The 19,687-nt window shown below is 42.0% G+C and overlaps 1 protein-coding gene across 1 annotated transcript in view; it reads right to left on the reverse strand.

The window, feature by feature from the left end:
- opn8a (opsin 8, group member a) overlaps positions 1–18,459 on the reverse strand; it is a 49,880-nt gene extending 31,421 nt beyond the window's left edge. The window contains exon 1 of the mRNA XM_063222205.1: positions 18,387–18,459. Within this exon, the coding sequence (XP_063078275.1) occupies positions 18,387–18,459 (73 nt within the window). The remainder of the gene's footprint in view (positions 1–18,386) is intronic.
- Positions 18,460–19,687: the final 1,228 nt, after the last annotated feature.

Consider the following 19,687-nt stretch of genomic DNA (forward strand, 5'->3'; position numbering starts at 1 on the left):
AATGCCTACACGTTTCGGGTCATGATGACCTTCTTCAGGACGTATACCTGGACCAAGTTTGAGAGTCCCTACACTGATGAACACCAAGGATAAAAGGTGAAGACCCAGAAGCACTCTGATTTCCTGTTTGTTTTTGTCTTATGTTAATGACGTTGATCTGGCAAACATCCCATAAGCAGGAAGCTTTAAGAGGAGAGGTTGATGCTGACAGTCCCTTAGGCCTTGGTTATACGTATCATATGAGGATATTTTTAAACATGAATATGTTTTATGTGATTACATGCAGCATAATCACGGCATGTGGATGAATATAAAAACAGCATTATGGCAGGTGAGTTTCAGCCTGGTCCTGACCATCCCATAATACTACCATTTCATTTCGTATTTATGGTCTGGGGGTTGTTTGATCTGACGGCGATTGCAGGAAGCGGGAAGTTTGTACTCAGTTCTGGTTTGAAATGATTGGACAGCTGTCACCCAATCGCAGACAGTTACTCAACAACAACATAGTGCAGGCATTTACGGTATCGTCCTCCCCATTTCAAAATAGAGGCCCAAATTGATGTTTTAAAAATATCCATATACAAAGTACATATTGTATGTATGTGTGACCACCGACTTTAATGCCAATCAGTCAGCACTATACCAGAGATGATGGACAGCCATGGCTCAATGGCTAGAGTGCTGGCCTTTAAGGGCTCTGCATACTTAACGTGCGCACTTTGGCGCATTTGGCGCGAGACCCATTAAAATGTGGCAGATCATTCATAGTCAAAAGTGCCATATACAGGCTGTTGCTGTAGGGCTACTGAACGTCTGACTTATGACTTACCACAATGAAACATAGATTTCTGTTGTAGCCTACATTGCCAGATCATTCCAAGACCATGTGAGAGCATTGTTCTGGCTGCAGAATTTATAAATAGATCGCCAAACACTGTAGCCTACCTACAGTATATCACGAAAGTGAATACACCCCTCACAGTTTTGCAGATTTTTGAGTATATCTTTTCAAGCGTTACAGAAATTTCACTTTGACACAATGATTAATGATCTTTTAACAACATATTTAACCGCTTACATTTCGTGTTCACTCAGACAAAAACAAAATACAGCAATTAATGTTTGAACATGTACTCACAAAAGTGAGTACACCCCAGATTAAAATCCGGTAGAGAAGGGGCTATGTTGGCTCGAATCGTCTCGAAATGAAACGAAATGAAAAGGGATGACAAGGGAGGTCATCAGTGTGCGTTTCAACATTTCTTTGCATTGAACTTTTAAATTTTGAGTCTGCATCTGGCTTAAATAGTTTGGTGTGAGATTTGAATGCAATCCTATGGAAAATATCATGATCTTCTTCAGTAGTCACAGTGCATGTTGACATGCATGTTTCTTTTAGGTGTATTTCAGATTGTCAATGTTGACAGCATTCATGCATCCCCAAACCATTACAGTCCCACTACCATGCTTGGCTATTGAGAGGATACATCTTTTTTGTAAAACTCACTTGTTTACCACCACACATGCTTGACACCATCTAAAGCAAATTTGTTTATCTTGGTATCAAGAGTAATGAACAGACCAAGGATATGGATCACTGGAACCATGTCGTGTGATCTGAAGAGACCAAGATAAACAAATTTGCTTTCGATGGTGTCAAGCATGTGTGGTGGTAAACAAGTGAGTTTTACAAAAAAGGTGTATCCTCTCAATAGCCAAGCATGGTAGTGGGACTGACATGGTTTGGGGATGCATGAATGCTGTCAACATTGGCAATCTGAAATACACCTAAAAGAAACATGCATGTCAACATGCACTGTGACTACTGAAGCAGATCATGATATTCTCCATAGGATTGCATTCAAATCTCACACTAATCTATTTAAGCCAGATGCAGACTCAAAATGTAAAAGTTCAATGCAAAGAAAGGTTGAAACGCACACTGATGACCTCCCTTGTCATCCCTTTTCATTTCGTTTCATTTCGAGACGATTCAAGTCAACATAGCCCCTTCTCTACCGGATTTTAATCTGGGGTGTACTCACTTTTGTGAGTACATGTTCAAACATTAATGGCTGTACTTTATTTTTTTCTGAGTGAACAATAAATTTAAGGCAAGGCAAGGCAAGGCAAGTTTATTTATATAGCGCATTTCATACACAGGTGCAACTCAATGTGCTTCACAAAGTTAACAAATGTAAATGAAAGGAAAACAGGGAAATGAATTAGAGTCAAAAAAACATTTAAAACATTAAGATAAAACATAATAATAATAAAATAAACATAAAAAAACATAAAACCTTGAAAAACATACGCAGTCTTCAGATTTTAACTGTTCGACGACAGAGGAGTCTGGCCTCCTTTTTTCCGTTTACCTGATAGGGTCTAGAATTGTCAGGGTTTTGTCTTCTCTTATTTTACCGTCTTTTCATTCAATAATTTAAGAAAGCATCTGAGAACAGCTTTGTCTTGAGTCTAGATTTAAAACTATCAATAGTGGGTGCATTTTTTACGTCATCTGGAAGCTGGTTCCAAAGCTTTGAAGCATAGAAGCTAAAGGCTGCCTCTCCACACTTTGTTTTGACTTTTGGAATCACCAGCAAATTCTTCTCGGTTGACCTTAATGACCTGGGCCTCGTTTCACTATAACGATGGTTCTTAGCCTTACGTGTGTCGTTAACCAGTGATCCTACGAATGTTCTTAGATTTTCTACGACTGTTTCCCAAAGACATTCGTACATGAACGCGCGTGCACAGCCTCTAAGATCATTCGTAGCGTCGCTCTTAAGGATCGCTGTCCATTTACGTGGTGCTGAAGTGTCCTCGGAGTGAACTGCGCCGTCATCTGCTGCTAAACCATTTACAAAAAGTAAGGCGTGTGTAAGTGTCAAAAGTTGCTCTCCATAAAAGGTGGAATACATTTGTAGCTGTTTGCAACTATTGATAGGAGTTATTGTTGGCAAATGAAATAAAATGCACACAAACAATGAAATCATGCAAAACTCCCAACTGACTGTAATAACCATGAGCTACGCCGTTAAGACCCAGATAAAGCGCGTGCAGTTCGCTACTGCAGCTTAATAGGCCTATTTAAGAAGACAAGTAGGCCTAGTTGGAGTTCCAAATTGGGATGCGCAAAGTTACAACCTCAAGGCGTTCAAGGCTTGACAACTGTCGGGAGCACGTCTGTTATGAAAAACAATGTCCATCAACATTGACACATCCCCTCGCTGCCTTTTTGTTATTGCTTAGCCTACTAGAGTCGGAATAGGGAGAGCAGAGCTTGGCACATGTGGTGAGCGGTGCGCAAAGTAGCCTACCGTGCGGCTTTCACAACTGTGAGGACATTTTTGCACGGCAGTCTGCTGTTATTAAAACAAAAAATCTACACGAATCCCCATCGCTGCCTTTTTTGTCATAGCTTACCCTTCGCCTACAACTATCATGTATTTTCTGCGTCGCCTTCCCTTACTTAGGCTACTTGAAAATGAAAGAGGGTGCAACAACTCGCTGACCATTTTTCTTAAAAAAAAAATAAAACAAATAAAGTTTCATCACCACTCATCAACACTCTTGTCTCTGGTTTCCGAAGCCCCTTATTCATTTTGCCTTGTTCTTGTTCATGAAGCACCCACACAAATTATGATTTATCACAGTTTAATTATGCCCAGGTTTATCAAACACAGTCGAACTATTTTACTACCTGTAACATATTTCCAAACACATTGCTTTTATTATAGGCCTACACATCCACAATTAATGTTACCTTCATATGTTCGTTGCAGTGTCAACTGTGCTGCCATGATATTTACACTCCCGTCTTAAAACATCAACTTGAAGTGCAAGTTTCCTCTTTTCCTATGGGTGTCTCCACTGTGCCATGCCACTCGCGTCTTAAAACAGCAATCTTATGCGCAGGTTTCTTCTTTTCCCTTCATATCCTGTGGGTGTCTCCACTGTGCCATGCCGCTACGATCAATCTTAGCGCGTTAAGACTACTCTAGACCACTCGTGGATTGCTCTTAGAGTTACGTGTCAACCTGCGATGGTTCTTAGCTAAGTTGGCTTTGGGAAACGCTCCGTGAGCTCTACGATGGTGTTACGTGTGAACTTAAGTAGCACGTAGCGTTAAGTAGTACTTAAGGCCCTTTCGGAAACGAGGCCCTGGTCGGTGCATACAGCTGAAACATATCCAGTAGATATGTGGGTCCCATTCCATTTAATGATTTAAATACAAGTAGCATTGCCTTAAAATCAATTCTGTAGCTTACTGGGAGCCAATGCAGCGATCTTAAAATTGGAGTAATGTGGTCAAACTTCCTTGTCTTTGTAAGAACCCTTGCAGCTGCATTTTGTACCAGTTGAAGCTGTTTAATGGTCTTATTTGGGAGGCCAGTAAACAGACTGTTACAGTAATCGACTTTACTAGAAATGAAGGCATGTATTAGCTTCTCCAGATCATGTTTAGACATCAGGCCCCTAAATTTAGAGACGTTTTTTATGTGATAAAATGCAGACTTAGTAATAGCTTTCATGTGACTGTTGAAATTTAGGTCACTGTCAATGAGGACCCCAAGATTTTTAACTGTTTCCCTTGGTTTCAGTCCCTTCGTTTCAAGGATAGTAGCAATATTTTGTCTCTCCTCTCTTTTCCCAAATATAATTACTTCAGTTTTTTCTGTGTTCAGCTGGAGGAAATTGTGAGACATCCATTTGTTAATTTGGTCCATGCAATGATAGAGTGATTCAAGGGGGGTGTAGTCATTGGGGGACATAGATAAGTAGAGCTGGGTATCATCCGCGGTTAAATTAAGCGGTTAAATATGTTGTTAAAAGGTCACTAATCATTGTGTCAAAGTGAAATTTCTGTAATGCTTTCCTATGAAAAGATATACTCAAAAATCTGCAAAACTGTGAGGGGTGTATTCACTTTCGTGATATACTGTATAATAACTGTGAGTCGCTTCGGATAAAAGCATCAGCTAAGTTTATCGTACAGTGTATATGATTGATAAGGAGTGCCTTCTAGAATCAATTTGACGTAAGGTTCCAAGCTACATGTCTATGAGCTGCCATGCCCCTGTTGGAGACATTTTTAAAAAGTCACTCCCATTTAGGAGACTGCAGTTGATCTCACTTTGTTGCATTGGTGCCATATAGAACAATTTATCATGGCTACAGTATTGAAAATCTTTGCTATAACTCAATTCAGACCACTGGTTTTTGTTGCGGCATATGCAGCGTTTTGTTATGTTCATGGCGCCAGATGTTCAAACGATTTACAATACACATGAAACAATGGAGCGCTAATACCACCCTTTGAGAGTAGATTTGGCCCTAGGTTGGCGTTGAGAAGGATACAGCTGAGTGGGGTTGGGGCTTAGTTAGTCATTTTCTTTTTCAATACTAAAGGGGTGTTGGCAGTCTTAGGATGAGGTCAGGGGGCGTTGGGAGGCTTATCAAGGGGGCGTTTGTTCAAAAAAAGTTGAGAGCCACTGTTCTAGAGTGTATTTGGTCCTCTCTTAAAGGTGGGGTTGCAGGTATGACATCACGTTGAGGGAACTCCCCCTGGATTCTAAGGTTCTACATAAACTCCTATGAGCCTGCGGAACCCCCAACGTGATGACATAATAGTACATTTTCTTAAGATGGTTAACCTGCAACTCCACCTTTAAATTAACACTGCATTACTGTTACATTCACTGAATTAACATCAAGACCTACTTGAACCCAAAATTCAATATAGACTTACAAGCTGTATGGATGTGTGGCATGATGCATCGACTCAAACAGCCCGTGCTGCATCACAAACACCTGCAGTAAACTCATCAACACTTGCACGCATGATGCAAAGTTGGAGGTGGAGGTGGTCAAACATCCAGCAAGCCTTCACGGATCTATAATCCAATCATGTTGGATGTTCTTTTCTGACTTGCAGTGGGAGACAAAAATCACTTTTTGCTAATTGAATTTCAACGACTTGCCATCTTATCATGGATGTCCTCCTGCAGAAATCCATGGCCTGCAGAGATGAGGAAGGATGGGAAACATCGCTGGACTGGGGGAGAAATAGGCCTCGGGCACTTTTGGATTAAAGGGGCCCCTCATAATCAGCGACAACTGTCTCTGATTTTTCTTTTATTAATATATATATAGGAGCCTATATATATTTACATTTCTGAAAATAGGGGCCTACGAGGGTGCAGTGCCCACCTGGAAATGCCAGCTATGCCAGATGGCCAGTCCAGCCATGATGGGAAATGTGTTTTTCCTCCCATCCTTCTCTCTGTACGGTATTTTTTTCCCGAGATCTCTACAGGGGAGAATCTGACTGGGTTATCTGTGGTGAGCATATGGAGCAGGCTGCCAGAGCAGTGACTGCTTAGATGTTGACATCACCATGTCTAAATAAATAAATAAATAATGCAGGAGAGAGAAGTGAGTCGCACACATCAGCTAGAGGAAATTTTTGAAAAAAAAACTATACTGAACAAAGCCAACAATAATAATAAAAGGCATAAAAGACACAATACAAACATTTGCGGACGCTAGCCCAACATCAGTGTTCCCAATTGGAAAAAAATACATGGCACATTTTTCTGTTCTCTCCCCCTCTCTCATTCTCCAGGTACGGTATTTTGCAGTCTCTCTTTCTATCATCTAGCATATAACAGTATTGAACAGTCTCTGAAGTCACAATTTTCTACAAACACCCAAGTTTGATTTCCTCTATTGGACTTGTGCATTTCACAACCTGCCTATACCACCAGGGCTCGAGTTGTAGGGGGATGGGGGGTTGCCATCCCCCACAACAATGAAAATGGTCTAAAATCATCCCCCTCAATGAAAATGGTCAAAAATCACCCCCCTCTAAAACAGGCATCCCTTCTTCACATATTGTGTAAAAAATTGCACTTTTAACAACTACATTTTCAAAAATTTCTCAGGGGAAAAACCCCCGAACACCCAATAATCACAATCCATCTATGACCATCCCCCCTGCTCTGATTTTACAACTCGGCCACTGTATACCACTACAGTGAATTCCTGCTACTTCGCTACTAACCCATTTTGTCCTGGAAACACATATACGCTGCATTCAGGATTTTGAGAGTTGAGCTGTTTTATTAAAAAATGTGGGTAAGTTAGAGCTGAATGAACACATTCCAATGCAAACTGAGGGTCCTAGCTTTCGAATGTAACTCATTTCATGTTTGTATGTGCTTCGGAGGCTGAGATATTTAGGATTTAGTGCTTAGGACAAAATGGGTTAAAGGACAACTTCTGCCAATTTCAATAGGCTGTATTTCACACGCTACCCTTGACTTGTCAGTACCCGGTGATGCTGCATTTTCTGCTCAGCCCTTTCCAAGATCTGAGCTATTCTAATGGGGGCAGACTTTGTTTACATTAAAAACCTTCTTAACATAGGAGGCCTACTCCAAATATTATCCCAAAAGGTATTACTGTTTGCTAGTTGTCTGCTGATGTTGCATAACCTTTTGGATGTTATTGGGAGTAAATAAAGATCTGCCCAATTACAATGACCAGAGAAGGCTGAAGAAAAAAAAAAAATCTCAGGTACTGACAAAAATTCTGATCTTAAATTATGTTTTACCTACAGGCCACATTGAGTGAGGGGGTGGGCCGCATGTGGCCCCCGGGCCTCCAGTTGCCCATCCTTGCTTTAAATCATTGAATAGCCTCTGCTTTACAAGTCTTGTGAGACTCTGGCTTTGAAACTACATGAAGCGCGTTGACGTCAACTTAAACAGGTCACAGTGTGCTTTAATACTGTCACACTGTTTCGGCTAGAAACACTGTATGTACAAGATCAGTACCCCTTTGTAGCGCACTCTTTTCCCTGACAGTTGTGTATTGAAATGAGTACTGTTTGGACTATAGTGGTACATCGCTACTCATGGGGACCTGGGTTCGCTCGAGTGTGCTCTGGTAGGGTTTTCAGGCCGACCAGAACGGAGCCGGTGCCGGTACCCGCACCAGTTACGTTCGGCACTAAGGTGCTTATCTGCGAACCGCCCGTGTTCATACCGTTCATACCACATGCTCTGAACTTTTCCCGCACGGGACTGTGTTACCCGGATGAATCTGCTGTTGTCGTCACGGTTCGCGGAGAAAAACCTAGTATTTTGCGGTGCGCATTGCGAACCAACTTTCCGGTTTGCGAACACTAACATCTGTGGCGTGAACACACCAGCCTGTTCGCGATTAGGTTACGGGAACGGGAATGGGCACCGGCGTGGTTCTCAGTCAGCCTGAATGCGCCCTGGGTAATTTCCCAACCCTAGCCCATCTATCGGTAACACTTTACTTGACGCCGGTGTCATGAGCATGTCATTACAGTGTCATAACAGTGTCATGGCACAGTTATGCACATGTCATAAACATTATGTCCATGTCATAAATATTTCATGACTGTTGTTCTTTAGTGACTTTCGGTTATGGCAAAGTTTTTATGACTTATCTATGACTGTGTCATGACACTAAAAAAAGAAACTTTGCACAAACTCCAAGTGGCATACAATGACTGAGGATATTGCTGAAAAAGCCCAGGAGCTGCAGTGCTAGTAAATTATTTTGTACTTTGTACTTTACAGGCTCTCTTGAGGAACCTAATGTGCCGTCTGGATCTAAAAACTGTATTATAAGGATTCTCACAAGTAAAGCTCCAGATGCAGCTCTATCCGATGTCAATCGTAACTGTGGAAGCATTGGTATGGCTGCCTTTTAAGACTGTCATGACAGATTTGTTTGTAAATATGCATAGGCACTATTGCCTGTTGTTGTTGTTTTTTCTCTTTCTCTCTTCTTTTATATGTTTTATTATTTTTATGTGTACTATATTTTATGTATGTGTGTCTGCCTATTGGGCTCAGAGTCTGTAATAAAGTTCATATGTACTATTATGACACTGTAATGCCATGCATATGACACCGGCGTCAAGTAAAGTGTTACCCATCTATCTCTCTCCTACTCTTTTCTTGTCATAATGACACCTCTGGCATAAGAAAAGAATTGAGAAGTGTGTGTTGAGGAGTGTGTGCTGAGGACCCGTCCTAGCCCACATATCTCTCTCTTTTCTTGTCATAATGACTACTGTTGCCACCTCAGTCTGACTATCATGGAAGGTGGCAAGTTAACACTATACTGCCTTGTCCTCAAAAAGCGCATAAGAAAAGAACTGAGAAGTGCATGTTGAGTAGTGTGTGCTGCGGACGGATACTGTATGTGGCGGGATCAACTGATTTTTTTTACCCTGGCTCGAACACACAAATATATGTACACACCAACAAACTCCCCCGAGCACATAACCTCGTTGGCAGTGGTATTGTAAAAAAGTGTAGTGTAGGGAGTAGTGTAGAGTAATGGGAGAAGAGGACGGTGTTCAGCATGCACAAAGAGCCGACATGATTAGGCAGCCAGGTCCCTATACATACTCTATGGCAGTGTTTCTCAACGGGGGCGGTACAGCCCCCCAGGGGGCATTGCAGAGCTCTAGGGAGTCGTTGAGAAGGATACAGCTGAGAGGGGGCGGTGCTTAGTTGCCATTGGGGGGCATTAGTCCATTTAATTTTTTAATACTAAGGGGGGCGTTGTCAGGCTTATGATGAGGTCAAGGGGGCGTTGGGAGGCTTGTGATGAGGCCAAGGGGGCGTTTGTTCAAAAAAGGTTGAGAACCACTGCTCTATGGTAATGTTTCTCAAACTTTTTCAGGCTGAAAAATTTTCAGGGACCACCTGTCAACTGAATTGACAGTTGAGGGGTGCTTATTTGACACTGCTAATTTCGATGCAATGTATTCACTTTACAAGGCTGCCTTTTTATGGTGAAAATAATACTTCAGCTATGTTTCGCTTTGTAATTGTGTTACAAATATACCCTATTTCTAGGGAAAGTAGAAATCCCCTTGCGGACCACCTGAGCACTGTCGCGGACCACCGGTGGTCCCCGGACCACACTTTGAGAATCACTGCTCTATGGTAATGTGCCACAACCAGGGCCGGACTAAGGTGGCCGGGGGGCCCTAGGCTACAGGTTGCTGCAGGTCTCCTCTAAAGGCAAATTTTGCAACAATACTATAGACGGTGTCATAATTACTAGTTAGGGCTTTAGGATGACATGTCTGTCATTTGTGGAGAGGATTTTTGTCACAATTATGCTATAATTGAATACTTTCCCATTATGGCCAATCGTGGGCCCCCTGGCAGGTGGGGGCCCCTAAGATGCAGCCATAACTAGCCAGTGCATTAATCCAGCCCTGGCCACAATAGCATTTTGGTTGTGGCAGGGAAGCCGACTCTGGGACAAAGGGTTCAGTTGTCCTGGGCCCAGGGAGAGAGGGAGCCCAGCATTGTGTCCCCAGTACATTTGTAAGGATTCATAAGGGGGCAGTTATATATAAGATTTTGTCCTGGGCTTGGTAAAGCTGTCGATGCAGCGGCCCCGCACAGCTGCTCCTCGCACGACGTGGGGGTACTCAATCAAATCAGTTGGAAGCACCCCTCCCCCCCCACCACCACGCGCACACACACACACACACACACACACACACACACACACACACACACACACACACACACACACACACACACACACACACACACACACACACACACATACACACACACACACACACACACACACCACCACCACTACCACCTTCCCCACTGTGCAAACCCCTCTTGCGACAAACCAGCTCTAGCCGGCTGTGTCTGAGATTTTGCATGGGTCTTGATGGTGATTCAATATGACATGCTTTTACATGCATTTTGGATGCCTTTTTTTGTAGGCTACACACACATGCGTCGAAGTGCTAGGCTGTGTTGCTTACCAGCACTGGGTGGTTAGGGAGTAAGCGGGGGGGGGTGGGGGGGGCGGGACTAGAGGGGTAGAGATGTGACAGCTACAGCCGCAGGGACAGTTCTAGTCAATTTGGGGCCCTAGGCGAGCGAGCACCCCTCTTTGCTTTTAGTGGAATTAGACATTGGCATGTGTAAAACACAGTGTCATACATCTGATCCAGCACAGCTGATCTAATGACTACACATGTACAAAGTGCCCATTGATAATAATTGTCAATATAAAGCTTAATTTTTTATTTTACTTCCTTTTCTAATTCTGTGGGACTTGGCGCCCCTAAGACATTTGGCGCCCTGGGCGACCGCCTGGTCTGCCTCTGCCTAGCGCCGGCCCTGGCTGCAGCAAATCCCGACTGACTTATGATGTGCACTGAAGATTGAGTGACAAAAGCAGCACTAGATTGCATGCTCTAGGCGTACAGTAGACGAGCAGACATCAAGGAAGGCACTATATTGAAAAAAAAACATTATACACACAAATATACACTCGCCACCCTCACATTCACACACACACACACACACACACACACACACACACACACACACACGCACGCACGCACGCACACACATGCACGCACACACACAAACACACACACGTGATGGCTGCTGTGGAAATCGTGCATTGCACGTGTGAAGATTACTGTGTTTCCTCAAATTCAGCCATTGTGTAAAGGATTACTGTACATGAGGGGTGGTGTATTCATAGCATACTGCTGGCAATCATTTTTCCTTTCAGTCAAATGTGTATTTCACTGTCCCTGTGCACAGCCAGTGTCCAGGTGCTGGCCATGTGCGGTCATTTATCCAAGGAAAGTGGGGGTAAATCACTGCACACTTGCTGAAAGTTCATTAGGTGAACAGACAGAGTGAACCTGATGAAGCAATAGCGAAACGCGTTGTTCACTTCATAACATTTCAGCAAAGGAGACCAGTGTGCAATGATCGCCACCTCCTTTTTTTCATTTCACTGCTTTTCTGCTCTGTCCAAGCTGTAAGTAAGTAATGGTACAGGACATTATAAATGGTAAATTACCAATTAGTAATGCCTTACTCACTCATTTGGTTTGTTCAATCATCGCCTTGGGTCATTTAAATACAAATTATTATTAATCTTACGAAGTATACTGTACGTCCTCACTCAACTCACGGAATGAATAGTCATGGCTTTCTGAGTTTCTGAGAATTCATCTCGCACCAAAAAATGTTAATGGCCAGCGTGTTACACTGCCTTTATAGAGAATAACTGATAACTAATGTCCAGCAGACGCAAATTTGAGCACTTCTTGTAAATTGTTTGTGAGGTCTAAACTGTTAAGGTATTCTAAACTCGACTAGAGAGTCGAATATTCAAACCAGCCGTCCATTTCGACATCATCTTTACTGTACGTAATACCAAGTGGGCCACCACTTGTGCTCAATGTGCTGTCTAATGCTGGAACCAGCTTCCTGTCCAAATTAGAACTGCCCCGACAGTATCGCATTTTAAAAAGAAATTGAAAACTTCATTTTCATTTGCCTTTAGTGATAGTTATCCACTATCTATACTACTTTCTACAAAATATTTTATTCTTCTCTCTTCTCTTTCTTTTCTCTTTAGCCCATCGAATGACAGTTATACGTATGATAATGTGCCACACAAATCCTATTGCTACTGGTATTGACCCCTTTACAAGTTCCGTCATCACTGACTGCGCATGCATTGTTGACTCAAACACACACACACACGCACGCACGCACGCACGCACGCACGCACGCACACACACACACACACACACACACACACACACACACACACACACACACACACACACACACACACACACACACACACACACACACACACACACACACACACACAAACAGACAGTGCAGACCCTAAAGAGAGAAGACCTGTCACCCTGCAGCGTACGCTATTCCGAGAGGCATTAGGCTGAAGCATAGATGTTTGAGGTCACAAGAAATGAAACGTACAGACTGGACTGAGGACATCATCAAGAATGCCTGTGTCTGTGGCACCCATTTCATATCTTAACCCTCCTGTTATCATTCGGGTCTATTTGACCCCTTTCAATGTTTAACGTCTGAAAAATACATGATGTGCATAATTCTTTTGCTTCATATTTGATGACTTTTCCTAAATATATGGGGTCAAAGTGAAAAAAGTGAAATTTCCACAAAAATGTCTTCCCTGCTGTACACATTTTGGTTACATCTATGTTCCTTGGAGTCAATTTGACCCCCAATTGTCTCAAAGGGACACTATGCAGGAAATGGTCAAAAAGGGTACTGCAACTATGCTGCTCATTGAAACTGGGCTGCCTATTGCCAAACTTGATCTTTATATGAAAGTTTTCTAAGTGATAAACAAATATTTTCTAGTATGGTCAAAGTAGAGTCATTTTTGCAGCTAAAAATTGGTATTTTTGGGTATTCAAAATGGCGGACCATGGAGAAGATCCCCCTTTTCATGTATGAAAAATGCAATTTTCCCAGTCATAATGAATACTTAGAATTTGATGGTGGTGGTAAGTGTTCATGAAAAAGGTAACATTAGTGAATGGGCAGCATGAATTCTGGAAATAAACAACTAAAAATCTCACACAGTGTCTCTTTAAGTGTATTAAACATAAATGGAACATCCATATTTTCCTAATACATGTTCCAGTCCGTCTAGATTATATCAAATACATGAACATAAGTTATTTAGAACAGAACATTTTGCTTTATTAGGGCTCTGATAACTAACAATATGCATGATGCTGACGAGGGCCAAAACTAATGCAAGGCAACTTTTTAGCAGTTGTTGCACATTTTCGCCTGGTCATGGATTAGTTCTTTTGGTGTGTGGGCTGTGTGTGGGGGTTCTAGGACTTATCTAAAGGGATTTTTATGTCCCCAACAGAGCAACAGTGAATATCTGAGTCATAAACCGGTGCAAAAGTTTTTGCTTCTACTGATTTTGTAGACATTTAAATGGCTGGGGTCAAAATGACCCAAGGATCACTGATGTAACCTAAATCTGAGGATAACAGGAGGGCTAAGTTGTCTTGACCATCCATTTTCTTATTTTCTCATTATATTTTCAAATGTGCGGTAGCCTACATGGTTGATTCCGCTCCAGCAATGCACACACAGCCCGATTATGTCATATCTGTGTACAAACAGTAAAGGGGTCTGTTGGTAATGTGTTGCTACTGCTATTGCTATGCTATTGCTAATGTGAATTCACAAGTTTTCCCTCGAGTGCTTGGTGTACAGTAGGCATAGCAATAGGCATGTTTGGCATGGTCAGTCCTGGGGGGCTGTAAAGGGACACTGTGTGAGATTTTTAGTTGTTTATTTCCAGAATTCATGCTTCCCATTCATTAATGTTACCTTTTTTATGAATACTTACCACCACCATCAAATTCTAAGTATTCGTTATGATTGAAAAAAATGCACTTTTCTTACATGAAAAGGGGGATCTTCTCCATGGTCCGCCATTTTGAATTTCCAGAAATAGCCATTTTTAGCTGCAAAAAATACTGTACTTCGACCATATTAGAAAATATTAGTTTATTACTTCGGAAACATTCATGAAAAGATCAATTTTGGTAATAGGCAGCCCATTTTCAATTTGCAGCATAGTTGCAGTACCCTTTTTGACCATTTCCTGCACAGTGTCCCTTTAAACGGAGTTCATGCAGGAGATCTGCATTACCCCCTTAAGTGTAGGGGAAATAGGTGGGTCCCATTCCATTTAATGATTTAAACACAAGCATTGCCTTAAAATCAATTCTGTAGCTTACTGGGAGCCAAGGCAGCGATCTCAAGATTGGTGTAATGTGGTTGAACGTCCTTATTTTCGTAAGAACCCTTGCTGCTGCATTTTGTATAAGTTGAGGCCTTTTTAGGGAGGCCTGTAAAAAGACTGTTACAGTAATCAACCTTACTAGAAATGAAGGCATGTATTAGCTTCTCTAGATCATGTTTTGACATAAGGCCCCTAAATTTAGAGATGTTTTTTATGTGATAAAATGCAGACTTAGTAATGGCTTTCATGTGACTGTTAAAGTTTAGGTCTCTGTCAATGAGGACCCCAAGATATTTAACTGTATCCCTTGCATCCAGTCCCTTGGTTTGAAGCAATCTTTTGTCTCTCCTCCCTTTTCCCAAATATAATTACTTCAGTTTTATCTGTGTTCAGCTGGAGGAAATTGTGAGACATCCATTTCTTAATTTGGTCAATGCAATGGTAGAGTGATTCACGGGGGGTGTAGTCATTGGGTGACATAGATAAGTACAGTTGCGTATCATCCGCATAGCTATGGTAATTTATTGAGTTATTCTTGATAATGTGTCCCAGTGGCAGCATATGCAGATTGAACAAGTGGTCCCAGAATAAAACCATGGGGGACGACACAGAGACATTTGTGATGAGGTATGTCTTCCAATGGTGACAAAAAACGTCTTTGTTGTAAGTACGATTTTAACCAGTTGATCACTATGCCTGTAAAGCTAACCCAGTGTTCCAGTCAGTAGTATGGCATGATCAACTGTATCAAACACTGAACTTAAGTCTAATAACACCAAGATGGATGTTTTGCCAGCATCAGAATTCATCATATGTCGTATGTCATTCAAAACTTTAATAAGATCTGTTTCAGTGCTCTGGTAGGCACGGAAACCTGATTGAAACTTATCAAGGTAGGTAATAGACATTAGAAAGGCAGTTAATTGGTTAAAAACAATTTTCTCTATTATTTTACCCATGAATGGTAGATTGGATATGGGCCTATAGTTGTTTAGTACCAGTGCTTCCAGGTTGTTCTTTTTTAGTAAGGATTTCACAACTGCTTCTTTCAGACAGCCTGAGAATATGCCAGTTTGTAGTGAGGTGTTGATGATCTGAAGTAGCCTACATCAAGTATAAGATGGAATTGAAGAAAGCTGTTGGTGGAATGTCTAAGTCGGAAGTAGAGGAGCTAAGACTTTGTACCGTTCTGTTCAGAATGTCCACAAACCAATGGTTCTGTCAGCAGGATAACTCAAAAACGAATCAACTGATTTGGACGAAACTTTGTGGAGCTGTTTGTAATGACCCAAGGAACAAGTGAATAAATTCTGGTGGTGATTCGGATCATGAACCGGAACCAGGACTTTTCAAAAGATTCTTCACCATCTAGACGCCCCCTAGTGACCGGAAATTGAAATGCGGGAACAGCACAAAAACAACACAGAAAGACTTAGGGTGCAACATGGTCAAATGTATCAAGCAGCTTCCTTGGCGGATATCTGCGCTCTCTGAGTGCTTCCAGTTTTTACATGTAAAGGTGAATGTTCACTGTTCATTCATTTTAAATTTCCAGTAATAGACTCTTTAGAATATTTAGCCTGAAAACTTACTCTACATTGGTTAGATCAATAGTTTGAATATTATTTATTAATCAGTAAATATTGAAAAGATCAAATTTGGGAATGGGAATCATTTATTGGAACGCACACAGATTGAGGTCTCACTATGTTGACAAGAGTGGGCAACTAATTGGTCATTGAGCATTCTCCATAATCACACCTTTTCCCTGAGCGACGCCAAAGACATGCCCCTTGTCAACCTCAATGACAGGTCTTAATGATCCCTTTCAAAAAGGTAATTACACTGAGAGCCTGAAAATAACTTCTCCTAAGGAGTCTATACCAGATTAAATACTGGATAATGTCATTCAGGCTTCAAATATACAGAGCCCCCAACTCATGTTAGCCTGATGATATTGTTTGACCTTTTGGTGCCGGGAGCAACATACTGTACATGCTGCATTCAGGCTCTTGAGATTTGAGGGTTTTTTTTATTGATAATATGGGCTGCATGAGAGCTGCATGAATACATTCTAATGCAAAATGAGGGTCGTAGCGATTTAATGCAGCTTATTTCACGTTTTTATGTGCTTTGGAGTTTGAGATATTTATGTTTTAGTAGGCAGAGGGCACCTTTTCCCAAAAAGGGCAAAAGCAGGCGTTTTTTTTGCAGGTGCCTTGGGCTAAAATAGGTTAGCTATTCTCCAGACTTTTGTGTCATTTAACACAAATGGATTAGTTATTGCTAAATATCTCTCTGTTCGTAAATCTACCATACCATATTGGTATTCAAAGAGCAGGCCTTTGGCATATTAATGCACCAATCTCATGCGCAGAAGAACTTATAGACTTGTATAGAGGGAGGATTACCCGAACATGACAGAGAGTGTGTCTGTAGTTTAGTAATTAAGGTCTGAGTAGTGTCATCACCCTCTAAACTGTCTCCCTCTCTTGATCATCCCCACTGTATCATCTTCCTCTCTTCATTTCTCTATCTCCCTCCCTGCCTCCCTCCTTCCCTCCCCTCTCTGTCCATTTATCTGTGTCTCTCCATTCTCCGGCTCATCTGTCTCTCTCTCGGCATCTTTCTCCCTCTCCATCTCTCTTAGTGTAAGCAAACAGTGGGTACTCTCTCTTTCCCTCTTTATCGCCCTCTCTCTACGGGGGATGTCTCTGTAGAACTGATTCAATCAAATTAAGCAAATATAACACTCCGTGGTCAATTACTCCCAGTGCCACGGGGAGCCCATAGCAATAAGTATGAAAACTCTCTTAGACATTGTACTCTGCACTTGTCGTGCATTTAAATCACGGAAATAAAAAAACTCATTTGCATGTTGCTAATGACCCCCACCAGGAAAACAGCATGTATGAATTTAATATCTATAGCTGAAAAAACCACATGCTTGGAAGATCATTTGATTCACTGAAATGTCCATGATCAAAACACCCTGGGGGATAAATGTATTTGCAGTCCACCACATCTGTCCCTTCTTTTCTATTCATTGTGTTGCGTTAAAAAAAAAAAAACATCTGTGGTTATATGGCCAAAGCCTGTTGAGGTTAAGACTTTCATGTTAGCACCACAAGTCTCTGTGGGTTGTTTGTGAAACACTGTCAAATTACAACATGTTGTTTATATCAGCATTGTGCTGTTACTTTCAAGGCAGATGTTGTGTTATGCATGTACAATGACAGTTGGTATCTCTTTTTTAAGTCATAGAAATCATAGCATATACGTTCGTGTACACTTAAATAAGGGCTCTGATGTCTGCATTCAGGTTTAATCATGATTTAAATCATAGCTACAGCAACACAATTACTTGACAGCTTTATAAATAATAATACTACTACTAATAATAACAATAATAGGCCTATATTATTATTAATAAATTAAAAACCCAGAAAGGAATCACAGAAGCCAACCTACAGTACAAGTGCAGTATTATTTTAACACTTAGAGAGGACCAAATACAAACCACAAGATGTTAAATTGACTCTCTAAGTGTTCTGCTAAAACTGCATGTTGCTTTTTGGAGGACAATGAAAGTAACATCAGTTATGAGCGCCCGAGAAAATCAAAATGATCAAAAAAAATAATAATAATAATAAAAAAGAACTGAACAGGTAACCGAATATGAAGAGAACGTGTCGAAGGTCTAATCTCACCTATAATCACGAGGTAGGCGCCAGCTGCATAGTCCACCGCAGGAGAGAGTTTGGAGGTGTATTTTTCATCCATGATCGTCTCGGGATGTAGATGTAGTCTTACATGGTTTAAAAAAAAAGAAAAAGAAGAGGAGACCCCACTCTCAAAAGCCCCCCAGGTCATTCAGGACAGGAGACATCCTCTTGTCCCTGCTCTGCGTTCGCACCCCAACCCGACGCTGCTTCTGCGGTACTCCACTGTCCGTTCGAACATGCCCGTTTGTGTGTGTCAGTGTGCTCACTACTGAATCACCTGCGACTCTGCCCATGCCGACAGTCGAGCAGGGAATGTGTGATTGTGGAAGCGAGCGAAGCGATAGAGGGAGGCAGAGAGCGATAGAGGGGGAGGGAGAGAGAGAGAGAGAGAGAGAGAGAGAGAGAGAGAGAGAGAGAGAGAGAACTCTGTTGGCTGGTTGAACCTATCACAGAGTGACAGAGTTACTGAGGAATAGAGAAATTCACACACACACGCAGGCACGCACGCGCACGCACGCGCACACACACACACACGCACGCACACGCATTCACACACACACACACACACACACACACACACACACACACACACACACACACACACACACACACACACACACACACACACACACACACACACACATTAGCCACAGAGTCACAGGGCTCTCTCTCACTCACTGAAATTATCCAGCAGTCTGGAGGAGTGTGAAGGCGGCACAATCAACTGGGAGAGGGAGTGTGGTGTGTGTGTGTGTGTGTGTGTGTGTGTGTGTGTGTGTGTGTGTGTGTGTGTGTGTGTGTGTGTGTGTGTGTGTGTGTGTGTGTGTGTGTGTGTGTGTGTGTGTGTGTGTGTGTGTGTGTGAGAGAGAGAGAGTGTGTGTGTGTGTGTGTGTGTGTGTGTGTGTGTGTGTGTGTGTGTGTGTGTGTGTGTGTGTGTGTGTGTGTGTGTGTGTGTGTGTGTGTGTGTGTGTGTCTGTGAGAGAGAGAGAGTGTGTGTGTGTGTGTGTGTGTGTGTGTGAGAGAGAGAGACAGCGAGGGGGGGAGGGGCTGGTGACAATATAGGAGACAAAAATAATGTAGAGAAATTGAATTATAAGGAGAATGAAAAATAAAGCTGTAAGGAGAAAGGGTGAAAGGAGAATGTATTTTTCATTATTAAAAAAGCAGGGCTAAGGGAATAGGATGAAAAAGATAGTGTCAGAAAGAAAGAAAGAAAGAAAGAAAGAAAGAAAGAAAGGAAGAAAGAGAGGGCAGAATAGACAGAAACAGGGACTGATAGTGAGAGA

Source organism: Engraulis encrasicolus, chromosome 18 (assembly GCF_034702125.1).
Source record: "Engraulis encrasicolus isolate BLACKSEA-1 chromosome 18, IST_EnEncr_1.0, whole genome shotgun sequence".
NCBI classification, from domain to species: Eukaryota; Metazoa; Chordata; class Actinopteri; order Clupeiformes; family Engraulidae; genus Engraulis; species Engraulis encrasicolus.